General features: G+C 42.6%; 3 protein-coding genes across 5 annotated transcripts; 2 read left to right on the top strand and 1 right to left on the bottom strand.

Annotated features, from left to right (window-relative positions):
* Positions 1-1,349: 1,349 nt before the first annotated feature.
* On the top strand, positions 1,350-3,200 carry LOC125764540 (phosphatidylinositol-glycan biosynthesis class X protein). The gene is made up of 4 exons (XM_049428896.1): positions 1,350-1,979; positions 2,047-2,325; positions 2,405-2,588; positions 2,662-3,200. Exons 1-4 carry the CDS (start codon positions 1,855-1,857, stop codon positions 2,818-2,820), a joined length of 747 nt encoding a protein of 248 aa, XP_049284853.1. The 5' UTR covers positions 1,350-1,854; the 3' UTR covers positions 2,821-3,200.
* Positions 2,901-13,097, bottom strand: LOC125764502 (putative inorganic phosphate cotransporter). Of its 3 annotated transcripts, none has more exons than XM_049428835.1 (5): positions 12,437-13,097; positions 4,581-4,909; positions 3,635-4,510; positions 3,410-3,560; positions 2,901-3,339 (listed from the first exon to the last, which is right to left on the bottom strand). In XM_049428835.1, the coding sequence occupies exons 1-5, from the start codon at positions 12,543-12,545 to the stop codon at positions 3,278-3,280; spliced, it is 1,527 nt and encodes a 508-aa protein (XP_049284792.1). In that variant the 5' UTR covers positions 12,546-13,097; the 3' UTR covers positions 2,901-3,277. The 3 variants fall into 3 exon arrangements, with proteins under 3 accessions (XP_049284792.1, XP_049284794.1, XP_049284793.1); XM_049428837.1 differs by lacking the exon at positions 12,437-13,097 and adding an exon at positions 7,738-8,420; XM_049428836.1 differs by lacking the exon at positions 12,437-13,097 and adding an exon at positions 5,028-6,168.
* Positions 13,098-15,974: 2,877 nt separating this feature from the next.
* On the top strand, positions 15,975-19,721 carry LOC125764515 (WD repeat and FYVE domain-containing protein 2). Its single transcript, XM_049428858.1, has 5 exons — positions 15,975-16,862; positions 17,151-17,498; positions 17,584-17,823; positions 17,900-18,238; positions 18,308-19,721. The coding sequence occupies exons 1-5, from the start codon at positions 16,702-16,704 to the stop codon at positions 18,444-18,446; spliced, it is 1,227 nt and encodes a 408-aa protein (XP_049284815.1). The 5' UTR covers positions 15,975-16,701; the 3' UTR covers positions 18,447-19,721.
* Positions 19,722-19,953: the final 232 nt, after the last annotated feature.

Raw genomic sequence — 19,953 nt, 5'->3', positions numbered from 1 at the left:
AAAATCAGAAAAAAATTTTAAAAAAATTTTCCACTCGAAAATTTCATAAGGGGTACCCCTTGCCATTTTTTGAGAAATTTTGCAAAAAAAATCAAATTGGTTTATTTTAATGCCAATTGGTTCAAATAAGTTTCTTTTCACTCAAATAATGCTTTAAATTGAAAAAGATTGAAAATTTGTAATAAAATAACAAAAAAATCTATAAAATTGCCTATCTCCTAGGCTCATTTTTGCTCCAAGTTTTGCCTATAACTCGGTCGGTATCCAACGGATCGCCAATCTTTAACCTGTGGTCGATAGATGGCACCAATGGCTACATTTTCTTCTTGGACGGCCATGCCCTCACACGTCTGTGTCAGAAGTTATTCGAGGAACCAAGTTCCATACCCTGTTTGAGAAAATGTAAAATTTTATTCATTTTTGCACCAAGTTTTGCCTATAACTCGGTCGATATCCAACGGATCGCCAATCTTTAAACTGTGGTCGATAGATGGCACCAATGGCTACATTTTCTTCTTGGACGGCCAAGCCCTAAGATGTATGTGCCAGAAGTTATTCGAGGAACCAAGTTCCATACCCTGTTTGAGAAAATGTAAAATTGTCCTCATTTTTGAGCAATGTAGCAAAATTTATAAATGCGATATATTTGAATGCGAATTTGTTGCAATAAGTTTCTTTTCACTCAAATAATGCTATAAATTAACAAAAGAATAAAAAATCAGAAAAAAATTTTAAAAAAATTTTCCACTCGAAAATTTCATAAGGGGTACCCCTTGCCATTTTTTTGAGAAATTTTGCAAAAAAAATCAAATTATTTTATTTTAATGCCAATTGGTTCAAATAAGTTTCTTTTCACTCAAATAATGCTTTAAATTGAAAAAGATTGAAAATTTGTAATAAAATAACCAAAAAATCTATAAAATTGCCTATCTCCAAGGCTCATTTTTGCTCCAAGTTTTGCCTATAACTCGGTCGGTATCCAACTGATCGCCAATCTTTAACCTGTGGTCGATAGATGGCACCAATGGCTACATTTTCTTCTTGGACGGCGAAGCCCTCACACGTCTGTGTCAGAAGTTATTCGAGGAACCAAGTTCCATACCCTGTTTGAGAAAATGTAAAATTGTCCTCATTTTTGAGCAATGTAGCAAAATTTATAAATGCGATATATTTGAATGCGAATTTGTTGCAATAAGTTTCTTTTCACTCAAATAATGCTTTAAATTAACAAAAGAATAAAAAATCAGAAAAAAAATTTAAAAAAATTTTCAACTCGAAAATTTCATAAGGGGTACCCCTTGCCATTTTTTTGAGAAATTTTGCAAAAAAAATCAAATTGGTTAATTTTAATGCCAATTGGTTCAAATAAGTTTCTTTTCACTCAAATAATGCTTTAAAAGAAGAAAAGAATAAAAAACAAAATATAAATAAAAAAAATTAAAAAAAAAATAGAAATTTCCTAAGGCTATAGCTAGTGGGTCAAGAGCGAAAGAAGTATTTCAATCGCTCCGGTCATCTTATTGTGCGCGCTCCCGCACAGCACAGCTCAGAGTTTTGCAAAAATTTTCTGAATCGCGTTCGCAAACGCGACAATTGCTAATCGTTTAGTGACCGGGTGAAATCGTGCGTGCGATTTGAGTTGAAGTGATGTTGAAAGAAAACAAAACAAATCATGACAGTTTGCCGTTTGACATTGGTACCGGCTGTCATATCGCACCGTAGTAAACAAACACTCGGCACAACAAGCAGCACTTTTGCTGATTTTACCCGAATGGATCGTTTAATTTCTTCCTTTGGAAGCATCTCTCACGTTTAGTTCTTTGCAGGTACCGATCCGACAAGGGTTGGCTGAAAATGGTTTCAACTTCAAGTACAATCCATACCTTAAGTGCAGTGCTAGCGTTAACGGTGTTCATGCCCACGGCGGATTCATTGAGCGCTTTTCTTAATGTTGCCATTCACAACAGTGGATTCCATCGGTAAGTTAAAGCAATTACTTTACCTAGGTTATAAGTGATGAGGCTAATGATTTTTCCTGCTATATAGTGATATACATTACGGCCTTCGGTTTGGTGGTATCGGGCGCATGTCCTGCGAGCTATTGCTCGTACAGCAGCTACCGGCAGCGATCTACGTCAACACGGACCAGCTGGTGGATATGAAGCGTTTCCACAAAATCAACAGCTACGTGCCTTTGTACGTCGATGTGGAAAAACCGGCCAGCAAATCGGACCCTTTCACCGTGTACTTGTATGAATCGGTGCGGAGGGAAATCAACATTACGCTTCCGATCCATTTCCGCTATCACGATCCGTCCGGGCGCAAGTATGTGTACCCTTGCCTTTAAACAAACTGTGTCGCTGTTATCTGGTACGATATTTATCACGTTTGTTTACCCTGCAAGGTTCGAACGGATTCAAGTGGAAAGTCCCACACTGTTTGTACGGTGCAGCAACGTGCATGCGAGCAAGTACCCGCTGCGAACGGTGGGAAAAGCGAATCTACCCTGCTCGGACAGTTCGGAGATTGAAGACTACGATAAGCTACATCAAGCGGAACTGTGCGAATGGGACGAGATGGAATTCAACGTAAGTTAGTGTTCCTCTCCGTATGGAACGTTGTTAAAACTGCAGTTTGTTTGTGTTTTTTTCTCATGTTTAGAATCTACCTACGGTAATAAGTGTCCTGATTCCGGTTGGAAATAGTGCATCGTACAGTTTCGTCCTACCGGCCACCATCATTGTCAGCTGGATCGGTAGTATGTATCTAATCTACGTAATTCTTAAGGTGGGACGAAGGGTGAACAAAAAGTTGCTCTAAAGCCGTTAACAATTGTGATCACAGAGCAAACACGATCACACAGCGCCCGATCTCATGTGCACGTTTGTATGCATGCTCAATTCTTTCAAATGCATTCGATGGTCGCATTTAGTTTTTTTTTTATTAACATAACGTTTTATAAATATAGCCAATCTTTCTCTATACGATGATACAACTTCAGCTACACAAAAACCAGCCTTTCTTCCTGCTTACCACGAAAGTGGGAGCCAGTTTTAAATGTAAATGCTTTTTCGTACATTTTCTTATAATACTAACTGATATGACTATAACGAGAAAATTCCCAGTTCGTTCTATCACACCCCTGTTGTTTTTTTGTTCCTGTAACGCAGTTCCTGTCTGTACGGTTTGGGCGGTTTTTTCTGTTTCGTTTCGCGAGCGTATGTTGTTTATCTCTAGTGTTTTTAGTGGACTAGAAAACAGCCCCATCATTCCTTGTTTAATCGCTATGGTTCTCGTTGTTGGTCGCCGTGTTGTTTGCATTCCGAGCAGGTTGGCTTTCTAAAGTGTTAAAAAACAGTTTTAATTAGATTAGGTGCTTGTATACAGTGGATCACGCTCGTATACATACCATTAGCGTTGGACGTGGTACGAGGAATAGGCGATTCAGGTTCATTCCATGGCTGAATATCAGCCTTGCCAAAGATGATGAAGGTAAGATTGCCGAAGAAATACACACCGGCGGCAATGTAAAACACTCGGCGCCACTGGATAGGATCAGTCTGAAATGCAAACAAGATCGTAAGATAAATGGACCGGCTGGATGAAAGGATATCGAGCCTCATGCCCTACTTACCGCGTCAGTTATCACTTGTCCCACAATCAGCGGTGCAATGATGGACATGATGTTGGCCGCACAGTTCGTGATGCCCATCATCGTGCCGGCATGGTTGGGAGCGAGATCGATATGGTTCACCTGGAAGCCCAAGTACGTGGCCGAATTGATACCGACGGCCAGCGTAAGCAACACGATCGCAAGATCCGATCCACCCTTTGGCACAAACGCTAGCCCCAGCAACGCAACCATCGGTATCCACAGCCCGATAGTGTTGAACAGCTTGCGACTAACCACGCGCGACAGATACTGCCGATTGATAAGGAAATCCGACAGCGGGCTAAAGACAAAGCTTAGTATCCACATCACGAGATACGGCAGCGAGGAGAGCAGGGCATTCTTTTTAATGTCCTTCTCTAGCACCTCCTTCATGTACGTGGGCATCTCGGTGAGCAGCGTCCAGAAGCCCCAGTTGTGACAGCTGTGCGCAATCGTAAGCGCAATCATCGGCGCAGACGTTAGGATGGCCGCCCAGGGTGTAACGATACGGCGGCTGTGATCTTGCGGTCCGAACGAACTCTCAATAAACTCACGCTCTTCCGGAGCGATTCCACGATACTCTGCCGGTGAGTTACTACCGAAGAAAAACCACGCTACCGACCACAGCATTCCAACTGCACCGGAAATGTAAAATATACTTGGCCATCCCATGCTAGAGGAGGCGAGGAATCCACTAACAGCCAGCATTATCACCGTACCGAACTGAGCGCCAGCATAACTAAGCGTACCGAGTCGGCCACGTTCCGATGCCGGTGCCCACCTAGATAGCATCGTGTGTGTGGAGGGAAAAATAAATCCCTGACTCAAACCTTGCACTATCCGCAAACCAATCACTGCCTACAACAAAAGAGGAAACGAAACGAAAGTTAATTTTTGGAAAGCAATTAATACTACCGTCAATGCTTACCTTTGCATCACCAACGTGCGCACAGAATGGCGTCAATACTGCCAGCATCGAGCAGATACCGATCGATAGTAGCAGCAGAATCTTTGGCCCGAACCGTTGCGCCAACTGGCCGGCGGGTATCTGCGTTACCACGTAACCCCAGAAGAAGCTGCTCAGGATGATCGATTTCGTCTCCTCGTTCCAGTCAAACTCTTCAAAGTCCTTGTTAGCCGCATGCCGATCGACCATGGCGACGATCGCAACAGAAAGGTTAACGCGCAACGCATACGCCACCGTGAGGCCAAAGAAAAGCAACAGTGTTTGTACATGGCGCGCACCAAAACCGCTTGCTGTGTGAAAGGAAAAATAAAAGTAGAAAAATGCATTACTCACTACAGTAGGCTATGCGGTTATCAAACAAAGAGATACGTTAATAAGCACTGTTTTTTTTTAATCAATAATCATTACGTGGCTGTGGTGTTCCAATTGGGCGATATTCGTATCCCGTCGTAGAATCCCCGCAACAACCACAACAGAAGGGCATCGTGGTTGGGTGGCTAATCACGTTGGTATGGTTTTTAAACTCAACCCAACCGACCAACTGGACATCGGTAGTAGTTACGGTGTTTGCTTTTGTTTGCGTTACGATGCGTTACGCTGTAGCGTTGCTGCTGTATGCAGCATAGCTTTCGCTTTTATATTTTAACAGCAGCCCAAGTTACCATAGGACGGGCCTTGATGAATAGCATAAGGGGCGGCGAGGTAGGTCAGAGCACAAACACTAAGGCCAGGCGATATGGCAGAGCGTAAATGATAAAATTGTTTCCGACGGCCCTACGTATTGTCGCGCGGTGGTGGTAACGATAGAACAAAGCAGTAAAACAAAAGGCACAGAACTACGTAAATATCACTACATAAATATGGCCTCCCTCCACCACTGTCAACAAGATACCAAATCCCTGCCACGAAACAATAACTTTCACGAATTCGGTGCGTGTTGCATTTTTATCCAGTAATCCCATATGCGGTAGAACTACACATGGGAGCGATCTTCCCGATGAAGTCGAAACGTTGTGCTCTGGACCGTTGCTGGCAATTACTGATATGTATTTTTTTTCGCAAATCTAACGCCCTGGGTGTGATAGAAATGCTGTAGCCGATCACAACAGGGAGCGTGTTTATTTTACACAGCAGCTGTTTGGCCGTACACACGCATGACTGAAGCGAACGCACACCAATGCAATGCGGTCTGTGATTCTCTCGCGAGAAATGATTCGATGTTTTTTTTTATTGTTGTTTTCTTCGCCACAGTTTACCTGTTGCATTGCGGCTTGTTGCACTAAGCAATCGGTCTCTTTCGTTGCTATGGTAAAGCATACATGTAAACAATATGAAGCTATCTCTTTTTAGCGCGTACAGCGAGCTTCGAAATATTCTCTTTTCTCTCAGTTGTGCAAATCAGGGGTTGGCAAAGGTTTTGTACCATGATGCGTTTTGTATGTTTTGTTTATGCAATTTAACGGAAAGAATGCATTTGTCCAAATATGTAATTATTACACGTCTGCTTTATTTTAGTCTAAAAGGAGAACATAATTTTTAAGATGTAGATTTTAACAGTAACAGGTTTAATTTATAAATTTGTTTACGTTTTATTGTAGCACTTAGCAAGACATTAAATTGGACACATTTTTTTAGTTGAAAATTTTTGAAAATATTTAAACAGCAACAAAATCAATAAAATTCACTTTATTTGTTATGTGCAGCAAAGGGAAATGTTACAATTTTAATTCAATTAGAAGTTCTAGGTACAACCCGGTTCTGCTAAATTAAATTAAAAAGATGATAAATTTTCAACTCCATTGTTGAGAATATTTCATTATCGCTTTATCATTATGATACATTTCATACCAATAGAATGGGTGTTTAGAGAGCGGTGGCTTCAACTGATCCAATTATTTACAAACACAACCATTAAACAAGGGGTGTATAATAAAGAAAATGGCCAACGATACTCATCTAACATGTTGGTGAATAAAAACACGTGCCCAGCAGTTTGTATGCACATGTAGCATGCAGCTTATCACTATAAGCACTGCATCGCTAAAATCTAGCAACGCCACCGCACCCAAAGCTTGACTAAACGATGCAAATGTTTCGTTAGCTTGCGTTGTTTGTCAGCCTACAGTGAACTTTGCATTTTATATTGAACGTTTTTTTTGTAATCTGTAAGTTTTGCTACAATTCCACACCATACACACTATTTATGGGTTGGTTAAAAATCGCTTCCCCTCCTCAATATGTTGAGGACCGGTTCCGATAACGTCGTGTCTCTAATAAATGTTAATCACATAAAATATGCATAATGAACCGGTGATAAAGCCAACGATACGAAGGACTTCCTTCACGGGTGGGGGTGAGAGTACACAAACACATAAGCTTCTAACCCAAGTCAGCTGCCCCGAACAGTGGGGCTGTCTGTTCGGTACTTAATTGGGTAAATTTAAGCAAAATTTCTGTGACACAATTCTCAATGCAAACCTCTATTGGACATTTTTCCACACCCGTATGACGCCCCATTTTACACAACCCTTTTTCAGCGTGGAATGATGTCTGTATCCTTCGCTTATCAAAACATGCCGCAGCTGGCGGCACTAGAGGCAATGTTGCGGAGGGTTAGCAATTGTAATCTTTATTATCTAACAAGTGATCTTCAAACACAAGTTCTTGATGTTTGCATTGTATTTTAGGAACAAGAACCATCATAAATTGAATATATCTTGCATGTTTACTAAAATTGGGATTATATGGACAAATAAAAACTTTTATAGCACAATCTAAGTACATTAGCTATAAAAAGTTTGACACTTCTTTTTCACTAGCACTAAAAACAATTTCATCGTTTTTTTTTCACTACCCGCTTCGATTACTGCCAGTTTCCGGTAATTTGTTCCGTACGGTAGTAGTAAGCTTGTCTCTCCATCATACGCTATGAATGTGAGGCTTTTTTTGTTCAAACAACTTCTAGTACTACTAGTCGAACGTTTTTTTTATGAATGTGGATGTTTGATATTCTGTTTTGCACTCAGCACATTAAACTGTGGGGTAAAAATAGTTTTCCCCTATTCTAAAGGAAATTAAACTACAACCATATTCCGGTATGGAAACGCTATTGAAGTACCTTCATCTTTTCGATTCTGTGCCATGATGGGTACAAACTGATGCACTTGCTCTACTGATCGCCGAATGTGTGTCGCTGTTCTATATTTCCTATCAACTAATCAAACTTCGAATAGGTCTCCAGTGGTTATTGCATCACTAAAACGCCTTGGGTGGTGATATCGATAAAACCACAGCAATAAGCATTAAGTCAATCGTTATCAAGTTGTACCACTTGAAGTGTGTGTGTTTGTGTGTTTGAACCGAAGGAAGAAATCAAACAGCAAACAAATTCCCTGCAAACAGTCGGTAGCTACATTGAGCACGATGGGAAACCTCGACCGATAAGGTGCTCGTGTGCTTGAAGTAAATAGTGTAAAAATTTGAAACAATTTCTCTTTGATACTTTGGCGGGAAAGCAATATCGAACCGTCATCGATCACTTGACCGTGTGATCGGTCAAGTGGAGTCATTCGGTTGCGAAACGTGACCACCGTTGGTGTACCCTTCGTTGGTGTAAAGTTTGCCCTTGAATGTCCTGATGAGCGATAATCGATGTTGGTGCTTACTATTACGCGGCAGGAACAACAAACATATGTGACCGTACGAATGCTAATAGCTGAGACCCGAAGATCGGGTACACGAGATTAGCGTTCACATCGAGGGACGATCTAATGAGCCTTTATGTAGATTGTTTGCAACAAAATCAGTTTGAGGGATCCTAAAGTAAACATTCGGTTAGTTTGTTTTATTTAAGAAGTAGAATAAATGCAGTAATAATATCACGTTTATTTTAAATGTTGATGATGGCATCTCTGCTGAATAAACCTCAACTAATCGAAAAATTCGTTTCAGCTGTGTCTTCAGTAATAAGTGATTCCTTGAACTTGTACGTGGTTAAATTAACTTTACGACAAACAATACCTCAGTTTCGAGGTTAAAAGCCGTTACTAATGTCAATCGAAACCGATCGCCAAAAATAAAAAAAAACGAATTACGAAAATATTCATCACGCAGCACCATGACGCACGAATGAGCCCCGTGCCGGTGCTCCCTGACGGTGATCGGCAGTTGACGACCGGAAGTATAAACTGTTCACTAACTTCCAATTGCACCTTGCTACCTCTGGAACGTGACCACCTTGTAATGCGCCACCCGGGACAGTGTTCTCTATATGGTACGTGGCCAGCAAAAACTTTCGGCCCACTCGGCCAATTCTTGAACTCGACCGATATAGAAGATATGTGTGATGCTATTTGTTAGTGCCAAAGGACCGATGACACCATTTAACGTTGTCGTACAATCACTGTCGGCAAAGATCACCAAACTGTCTTCACAAACACGCGCCATTTGTTGTTTGTTGCAGTTGCGGGCGGATTTAATCCCTGCACGCTGTCTGATAACCATCGTAACGGGCAAGTTGATGATAACAGTCGATGGAACAATGCACTCGAGGTTGATATTTATCCCGATGGGCTTAGATTTGTGTTCTAATGAACACGATTGATTGGAACATTGAATTGGTTAGACAAGCATCCTGGACACGGCCGTGACGGTTTATCTTTACAACCGCATCGACCTGATTGATAGTGAGTGTACGCCAAGAGCATTTAAACTTTGTGTTAGGTTATGTTATGGAATGGTTCTTGAAGTGACCGGGTTATCACACGGGCGCTATGGTGTGCTTGTTGTTTATATGACTGTAAGTGGATTAAGGACTCTCGAAGCACCATACGGAGATTAGGTTAATTAATCCGCCTCTACCATTCTGACAAATTAACGGTTATGACATGTTTTGCTCATACAGCAAAGAGCAGCTATCAATAGTTTCGATTAACATAACTCAACATTCTTCAATAATGCTAAATGTCTCAGTATTCCCAAATCCATGTGTGGAAAATGCAAATTGGCAAATTATACGTTCGCTTGTTAGAAGTTTGCAGCACATACCAACCGGTATTAACGCAATCAATCTGTCAAACACACTAATCCGGACCGGACGTCAAGAAATCGTCTGATCATGAGGTATTGTGATAAAGTCATCTCCCCCGTGGACGTTAGAATTGCAACCCACGGTTCTTGTGATGAATGTCTCCACACGTCTCCCAGAGCACGTGTCACCGCGTGGCGAGCTGCCTTTGACAATCTGAACTGAACTTTATAGCAAAATAACTAGCAGCTTTCAGGTATGAAAGATCATAAATCAGACGACATCCATTGAATCCACGATGCCACCGGAACTTTAACCGGGCTCTCGGTGAATGTCAAACGGAACTTCACATCAACGGGGCATCACTGCTCCGGACCGAACTGATTGATGTGTTTAGGCACGACGCGCGGATTCATGTTTTCCAGTCCGAGAAGATCGCGGCAGATCTTACGTGCGAGTGTGTGTCTCATGTCTACAGACGTCCGGATATGAGATCTCGCGACAGCTAAGCTTCACGAGAACTTCCTTTCTGGGTGCGAGATCGCTCGACGATCGCTTGAAGCCAGTGGAGGGGTACGATCGCGTATCAAAATCAGTCACACCGGAGGTTATGATCGTTTTGTGGAGTTGCGGGCACAAAATAACTACCTTCACAGGTTTTTGGGTACAGGCTGAGGCATAGTGGCGGGCGCACAGCCTAAGCTCTTGTCACCTGTCGCTCTTTCTCGTCCAAAAGTTGCCTTCGAAAGCTCATGAAAAGAAGACAAAAAAAGCATTGCGACTGTTAGAATTCCTCCACAAACAGCGCAGGATCGCAGGAACTCGTTTTGTTTACAAACAAAGCACATTGATCTTGACTCCACGATCTTGGCGAATTTCGCGATCCTTTGCGAGTTCGTAATTCGTGGTGGGAGAACGATTGGAATTTCGGCTCGCAGGTGCTAAAAATATTTGTCCATTTGGTGCCGGCCATCAACGGTTGAAATTCTTGTTTTAATCGTGTGGCCTTCACCTTTTCAACGGCGCGGCGAAAGTTTCGGCACGATCCTGGTGCTTCGATCGGAGGAAGGAGTCGTGCTGTTGTGGTCATGCTTTTGTTTTTTTTTTGGTTGGTATGCGGTTTCTTGGTTCTGGTTTGTTTTGATTTACTCCACCTGCTGTTCATAGTGTCGGTAGCATATTTTTCCAGCACTGGACCAGTACCATAAATGCTTTGTTTTGGTTGTCTTGTCGGATATGGTCCCCATTGAAGTGAGATCGTCGACACTGAATTCTACCCTCCAAGGACGGTCAAGGTTTTTGGAAAGGATTCGATTCGCTGCACACGAGAGGGGACATTTTAGATTGGCCAGATTCTCGTTTGCAAACGTAACCCCCGAGGGAAGTGCAGGAGCATTTCCGATACCAGAACAAATGGACAGACATTCTGCACAGGGTACATTAAGCAGTTCGAGCTAAACACTGGTGGAACAAGAACAGGCAGTGAAGAGTGTAACTATTGCGGAAGAATTGCAACCGAACGACATAAAACCCACATCAATCGGCTGGAAATCAGCACGTTTTGTCCCATGACGAGAGCTACCGGATAGGTTAAGGACCTACGCTATGTCTGCAACCGAAGAACCGTTTTTTTACCAAACCGGGAAGGTCATCGAGCACCTGTATGCTTAATGCGATCGTGCAGCTCGCCTCCATCAGACCGTTTATTCAATATTGATCTGTCGATCGTTTGGAGTTTTGTTTCTGGATGAATGTGGTGAACACATTGGGATTCACCGTGCCGTTGTTCCGGTTTCTACATTCTCGGCCGATGGCATTATAGTATGCGGAAACATGCGGTCAGTTGGCAAACAGTTTGGCGCATTGTTAGTAAACATGATTTTCGGGTGAGTGCACAACGAAAAAGAGTTTCAATCAATTGAAATGTGAACTGGCTGATTGTTTGCAGTAGAATTTAAGCTTTCAAAACAAGCTGATTCAATAATATTTAACTTTTTTTGTTGTAAATTTAATTTTTAGCATTGTCATTAGTTCACAGAAGCTTTTTGAGTGTAATGCACACAGCACAATATTCAAGTAAAAGGTGATGATGTTTGATTCGATTTCTGAATTGTTCTTTCATACACTTGACACTCCTTTGTCCTTCAAAGCATCTTCACATTTTGTGACTTTGTTTGCAAATAACAACAAATTTGCAAAATGAGCTTTAGAACTACAGTTAAAAATTGAAAAAGTAATTCTTCACTCAAGACTTGAACCTAGATCGAATTTATTTTTATGCTATAGTCTACCGACTCTGCTCATTTCACCAGTCCAAATTATAGCAAATTATTGAAATAGAAGGTCGAAATAAGGCCTTCACAGTTTAGGATGTAGTTTTTCTAGCTTTAAAAAAATACAAAGAACTAGTTCAAATGCATTAATGTGCATTTGTCTATCTGCTAACAACTCAGTTAGCCATAGAGCCCTAACTTCCTCCATAAAATCGGAATGCTTCAATAACAATAGACCGTTTGTGGAGAAAATTCCACACATTTCCACACATTACTATTACCAGTGTTTTCACCATGCTGTTTGCTAAAAATAACTGAAGTTGCACATTCCACCAGTAAACTTCATCTTGAGCTTATCGATCGTTAACGTGATAGAGTCGTAGCTAAAAGCACATTGCTAAACAAACGAGCTCAACAAATGAGAAAAATCAAACACACAATATTCTTTACTTTAAATTTGGGCTAATCTTATATGCGTTACAGTGCGTTACGTGTTACAGTCGAATAAAACTACTTACGAGATTTTCCTTCACCGGCGTACGTTTTCATCTGCTCCAAATCTTTCATAGAACCATTTGTAACTTCGGACGGTTTTCCTTCCGTTGTCGGATTATTGTCGGAACCCATCTTTACTATTCTTTGTTTTTTGATTTAATAGCAAAAGAAAAATCTTACACACTTTTTTAAACCTTTTTTGTATCAACTTGGTTAAACTATTTTCCTGCGTAGTTTTTCTCAACCAATATTAACACATTTCGTTGCGCGTTCAACAAACAGAGTCACGGGGTTTACTCTAGATTTCCAATGAAATTCACTTCACCGTTTTGGTGCGATTATTTAACCTCTGCTTCCGGATACGCATCCGTCTAGAGGGGATGCTTTGACGCGATCGTTGGGCTTTTGCCGATCAAGTTTGATGCGCGTAAACAATAGCACGCGACCAGCCGCAACCGCTCAACCGACGTGCGCCGTGACGAGATAGAGACCGGTGAGAACCGAACAAACTGGGGAAGTACAACAACGCCAACAGTACACACGCACCACGCTGGATAGGCGAACGGCAAACTCTAGTGCGCACGGCTATCATGTACTGGCATACCGACCAAAAACCGACCGACACGCTGAATGGCACCTCAGTACTGAACGGAGGCACCCGATAGAATGCAGAAACAATCGATCGTTTGAGCCTGATAAAGCGTGAAATGGCCACCCGTCGTCGTCCGCTGCGCTACCACACGACTACACCTGTGCGTCGAGCACGTTTCGAACGCTGGTCACCCGTCATCGATGGCTACAACCAGGGCTTACCCGATCTGGTAGCACTTTAATGTGAGCAGCTTTCGAAGTTCTCCCTCCGAACTACTTAATCGACGGTGGACGATAGTGAACAGAGACGCGTGTATGGGTTCCATTCGATTGGTGTGGATGTGTACGGCGAGATATTCTATTGTGTGGACGCTTATTGAGAATCAGAATGGGATTCCAGTTGGGATTAGGAAGGAAGTGGACATCCTGTTAGAACCCGTGAGAACTCGGATATTGTAATCTTTTGTTGTAAGATTGCCATTATCCGTCCGAATCCTTTATCGCGAACAATCCTATCAGTCGTTAAGCCCGTGACCAACTCGCAGCCAGGTACAGTGAAGCTGTTGCAGTTTTAAACCTGACGTCATCATGCCGTGGCATCAGGTCAGACGAGTCACTGCAGTCCTGCGTTGGTTATTTATGACCCACTTCAATAGAAGCTGATATGGCTCAACGAAATTGCGAACTAGGAGCTTCCCCCTATCAGCCCACTATACTGGAGTAAACTAGTTCTAGTAATGGCAAAATGTAGAATGCAGGTATGCCACTCTGGAATGCTTTTTAATTTTGCTGATTAATTGCCACTCGACAGAGGGCGCGCGTTCTACTGCACGTGGGAAAGTATTACACGATCGTGTATTACGGCAGGCGCACATACCTGCCGCGCTGTTCTGTGGCGCGTACAATCCGGATGGAAAGTAAAATCCAACGTAGTTCCTGTACCAATGGTAGTTCCTGTTCCGTCTCAGGGATGCTACCCGTGTGGACGATCAGCGATCGGATGGGACAACCAAGGGGCGACAATAATCATAGCTAATAGGATGGGTTTAAGGAAATGGCGAGATTCCATAAATGTACCGTTTAATGTCAATTAGATCTTCAAGTACAGGGTTACATCAGGTGCGAGTACAACGCGTCAGCTGCTCCGTACCCCGCGTGCGTGCGTCTTCGTGCGTACGATCGTGTGCTACGCACGTGAGCAGCTGTTCTCACATACGCATAAACACACACACACTCACAAAGGTAAGTGTGGATAGATATCCGGTGCTGTTCAATAAATTTTTGAGTGAATGTTAATTAGATACGCGGGCTCGTTGACACACTACTTTGGCAATGGAACGGGCGTCGGGTTAGGGTCAACCGGGCGGACGCGTGTCATGTCCGAATAGCTTGGACATGCGTCTCCCCCCACCCTTTGATGAGCTGCTATCCTTTCTGGAAGTGTTATGATACCCGTCTAGCCTGGCCGATGCTGCAAACAATTGCGTATCAACGTCTATTTGGTCACCTTGAACTATTGCGAGGAAGCGCGTACATCACGCTAAAGATTCGCGGCATTCTATTTGTTTTACCACCTCAATATTGCCATTCTACCGGAAGCGAGTGAGAACATTGTTTGAAAGGTGTTCATTCGTAAGTGCACCCGTACTAGCACTGGGAATGTCCACAAAGGGATAGGGAATGCCCCAATTGGGAGCACTTGATGTTAAAATAGAAAAAAAAGAATAAAGTAAAATTGTTTCAACGCTATCACTTTCACGGGGACGATGGCTGATACTGGCGTGCGCTAGTTTATAACCGGCGTAATAATGATATCTCACTTGATACGAGTTGATTCACACCATTCATAATGGAGGAAAAGTTTGCTTTAGAGTGCAATGTAAAGCAAGGACTTTCGATCGATAAACACTGCCATCTTCTCGACGCGATGCATCACATGAATGAACGTGCGTTCAGGCTACTAAACGGTGGCACTATGGCGCTGTACTAGGAGCAACGTTTTAATAAACAGCCTTCAGCCGGTGTGGCGATCGTGCTTCCAAAACATGTTTCCTATTCGGTCGTTGGCACGTATGCACGATGGAATGGAGATTTGTGATGATAGAACACTAGGTACAAGTTGTTTGTTGACGCGAACATGCTGCAGGGTGGAAGATGACTTAATGTTCAAGGAACGAGCGGTATGTGCAGGAATATTAGAAATGTTTGAAGAATTTGAATAAATGTAAGTAATATGATCGTCCTTAATGTAATCTCATCTATTCTTAACAACAACTCTTGTCGGTTTATAGATGTTTTTGCTTCCTGTTTTGCTACTGATCAACGTATTTTTTTTCTATCGTTACTGAAGATCACTTAATGGAAACGGTTTCTACACGAATCAATAATATTCCTATTAGAAAACTATGCTATTTGACTGTAGATAGTTTTTTTTACATTTGATAACCAACATTCAACCAGGAATCTGAATGTTCGATCTGATACACCAAAGATCACCAAACATCGGATCTCATATCATCTGGTCCGGTTCTGCGTTAAAAAATCTGGCTATTTGGCTGTGCGATTAAAATTACCAATAGAAAATAGGTATAGATCATCGGCATTTTATTACATTCTTATAAAATTATTTATCAAATTTTGAATTTTTTTGTCACGAGCCAATTGGATCATTGCTCTTTCCAGCAGCATTGCGTATTTTGCTTGCACGCAATATGAGGCTGCGCTCTACTCTGAAGCAAATTTAAACTACAATTTAAAGTATTACGACTAGAACCTTCTGGCGCATTTTTAAGTTTTTGTATCTTGATTGATTTTACTTTATTTTATAATGAGTAAATAATATTTTTTTTAGCAAAATAACAGCTACAAATTCCATCCAACTTGCATTCAAAATACATCGATTGTTCCTTTCGTCGATTAATCGATTTCGCTACATTTTGACACATGGCCCACAACAAAAAAAAAGATGTTTGACAGTTTTCGCTCGCTTTTATCAGGCTCTATCGCAAAATATAATCATCATCATCGCTAGTTAGTTTTCTCGTTGGCAAACTATTCCCATTCGCGAGTGAAAAAAAAGGAACCAATATCGTAGCGTTTAAGCACCTTTTGTGTTTAGTGTGGATCTGTCGATTGTGCATCTAGGTTTTTGTCCATCCACGTCCACCTGTTTTTACACCATCGCCGCTCGGTGCATCCTACAAAGGGCGGGTTCGGTCGGTCACTTCGGGGGCTGCAAACTTGTGTGAGCGATTGTGTTTTTGTGTGTTTCCTCACGTTATCTATCAGTCCCGGTTTCATTCCTTCCGGTTTCGTGTGGAGAAAAAGTGTTAAACGACTGGCGGAAAGCGTTATACACCTTCCGTTTGGTACATCCGGTGTTCTGGAACGTCGCAAACATCATTAGTGTGGGATAAGAGCAGAAGCAGGAAAAAAGAGCATCGGTCGAAAGAAAACAAGAGCGAGTCAAGTTTCAGCCCATTCGTTTCAATCTGCCCGACCGATCCCCAGCCCTCGCGGCCTATCATTCGCGACCAAACATCACCGCGCCACCACCCATCATAATTGGTGCGTACAGGGCTTGTTTTGTTCGCCGCGTACCATTTTGCCTGCGTTGTACTGTGCGTGTGTCATCGGCAGGCAGTGAACTTGTTTGCGTAGCAGCTTCCCGTTGCTTGCAGTTGCGTCGTTGTGTTTGATGGCGGCCGAAATAAAACCAGCACCACGGAGTGCTAATGACCGATTCAGCACAACGAAAAAGCCAGAATTGCTCAGCAAACTAGAGGGCAGCAACGATGACGTGAACGCGGCCGTACTGATTCCGGGCGAGGACGGTGTTATCAGTGTTTGTGATGGCAAGTAAGTGGTTCTAATTGAATTTCGTCTTCCAGCACTGTTGCATCGGCCGTGCTAAGGCAGCCGAGCAGAATCGATCGAGTATGCCACGACATTGAACGTGGCGACAAACGCAAAAAAAAAATAAGGAAGAAGGAGCGAAACGCAAAGAATGGTTGCAAAGCGGAAACGAAAGTAAACCCAACGGTTGCAACACGGCCGATGAGTCGTTCCGATTCATTGATTTTACCATCGTTGTGTGTCGTTATGTGCAGCCGTAGATTATCAGCCGTTTCTTCTTTCCCGTTCTAGAACGATACGGGTATGGCAGAAGCGCGATTCGGGACAGTATTGGCCGTCGATCTGTCAGTACATGCCATCGGGATGTACGTCACTGTGCTACACGCCGGAAACGCGAACACTGTTTATCGGTCAGGAGAATGGTACAATATCGCAGTTTACGCTGTCAGATGACTGTAACAGGCTAACACCGATCCGCGAGTATCTGGCGCACCAGGCACGCATTACCAGCGTCACGTTTGCCAAACATGCCGGCTGGATCCTGTCGGTTGGAAAGGATAAGTTCTTCGCCTACCATAGTACGGAAACAGGTGAACGGATCGGTTGCTACACGTTCGAAGCGATGTGTACCGCGATGCAGTAAGTATGCGAGGAATGGCTAACGTGGTCTGGCTTAATCCTAATTAAATGTCTCACATTTCGTCTTCTCCCTGCGATCGCTTAGGTATGATGCCTTATCCAAGCATGTGTTTGTGGGAGATTACAGTGGACAAATAACGATGCTAAAGCTAAGTGGTACCGGTGCGGCAATGGTAACAACGATGAAGGGCCACTCCGGCTCGGTACGCTCGCTGTACTGGGCCGAAGGGCCCCAGCTACTGTTCAGTGGATCCCAGGATCAGTCCGTTATCGTGTGGGATGTTGGTGGCAAGCGTGGCACTATCTACGAACTACACGGCCACAAGTAGGACAAAGAACGTTTAGTAGTGCCTTTTTTTATCAAACCTTTAATTCGCTTTTTTCATTTATCCTCTTTCCAGCAATAAGGTGTCTTCCCTGTCGTACGCATCGAACACACAACAGTTAGTATCGGCCGGCGAAGATTCGGTGATCGTGTTTTGGGAAATGAATGCCATGCGCAAGGTAACACCGGAATGGGTCGAGTCGGACACGTGTCAGCTGTGTACGCGTGCGTTCTTCTGGAATTTGCGTGCGATGATCGATCAGAAGCAGATCGGCATACGGCAGCATCACTGTCGCTACTGTGGCAAAGCGGTATGTGACAAATGTTCGACCAATCGCATCAACATACCGATTATGGGATTCGAGTTCGATGTGCGCGTCTGCGACCAGTGCCACCAGCGGCTGAAGAGTGAAGAGTAAGTAAAGAATCAAGGTTTTGAAACGAATAATTAGATAATTCGTTTGCTCTTGTGTTTCCCATTTAGACGACCCTCGTTGGCAACGTTTCACGATGCCAAACACAGTATCGTTGGCATGGATTTGGACGAACCGCGGAAAAGATTACTGACCGTCGGGCAAGATCGTATCATCAAGATTTGGGATCTTTCCTCCATCTGGGGTTAGTAGTGTGTTGGACATGGAAATTGAAAATCACAGCTTCGGAAGCGTTATTAGTGGAAAGGTGACCAACCAACCTGGAAGTGGTATAAAACAAGTGCGGGACAGAACCGAATAATGATTTACAAAAATGGCGGTTGTAGAGTGACCGTAACCGGTTATGATTTATTTATTCCTCTGTGCTGTTATTTAGCCGGATTGTGTCCGCCCGTCTGGTTGGCAACACTATTGTACTGTTCCTTTCCTGTTTGATTGAGAATGTTTTTTCCCCCTATTATCCTCACATTGAAATGTTGTTCGACACTGTTCCATTTCTTTATCTACTTCGTTACGATTCTTGTTGCTTTATGTTTAAGCTAAAAGAGATACGTTGTCCATTGGAAATGAGTTTTCTTTGTGCGATTGGTGGTGATTGTTTTAAATAGATCATATTTGTCTTCTGATTTCGCGTGACGACGAACTTAGCTAGTGATCGAGTTAAGATCGTTCTTACCTTAATGTATACACAATGTATGTGTTTCTGTACGAACAAAGCAGAACGCGTCATTATTACAGGAACGTATTTAATTTCCCCCCAACATTTGTTTTTGTTGAGCAATACAAGAGTGCACTTGTAACCAAAAGAAAGGAAAGGAAGAATGAGTCTGCTTGACGGTATCGGCGCGTGTAAATGCCATGAAAGTCACGCCGGCGAGTGAAGTGTTTCGCGTCTTTCAACGGACCAAAAACCAACGAATCAAAACCGCTGCTAGCGTTAAAATTGAAGCGATTTCCTTCATTCTGTCCGATTGAAGGATGATGGGACAGAAAGGAATAAAATAATGTGCAAAAAAAACCCCCTTAGACAAGCAGAGCAAAATCTAGTAAAAACAAAATTAAACACAGTTTCAATGCTGTATAAGAAAAAAAACGGAACAAAATCAACAAAAAGTGAGTAGAAGGTGAAGTAATATTGTCGGTGCTTTTAATGTTTCTGTATGTAGGCCATCGTTGAGAAGTGTGGGACAAATATTTGGGAACAAACTGGTGATGAAAATTCCCGACCCGACCTATACTGGACGTCGTGCCCGACACGGGGCCGAATAGTTTAGCATTGTACACTGAATTGAACAAATTGAACCGTAACCGTAGATGGAACCGGTACAGCTGAACCATACCGATTTGCGGCAAACCGAATGCAAACTCTGTACATTATAATCGTAATAATAATTCGCAAATAGAAGAGATATATTGTTAAATTTAATAATAAAATTAATCACTAAATAAACAAGCTCGAAACAATTCGTCGACGGGGTAGTATTTTATTGTGCTCTAGCGGTCAAGAAAGTTGCTTCGAATGTCTATTAAATTGTACACATTCTCTTCGGAAGGTTCTGGCGTTGGTGTGGACTCTTTTAAATTCTCTAGCAAATGCTCAATGGTTTTAATCAAACGTTCGTGATCTGGATCCTTATTTACCACATCCAATTTTACCCAAAACTGATCGTCTGTGCTTTCTTCTATTAGTTTCTGA

Source organism: Anopheles funestus, chromosome 2RL (genome assembly GCF_943734845.2).
Source record: "Anopheles funestus chromosome 2RL, idAnoFuneDA-416_04, whole genome shotgun sequence".
In the NCBI taxonomy this organism is placed as follows: Eukaryota; Metazoa; Arthropoda; class Insecta; order Diptera; family Culicidae; genus Anopheles; species Anopheles funestus.
The sequence above is the reverse complement of the archived record's forward strand: the minus strand, read 5'-3'. Positions and strand labels throughout refer to the sequence as shown.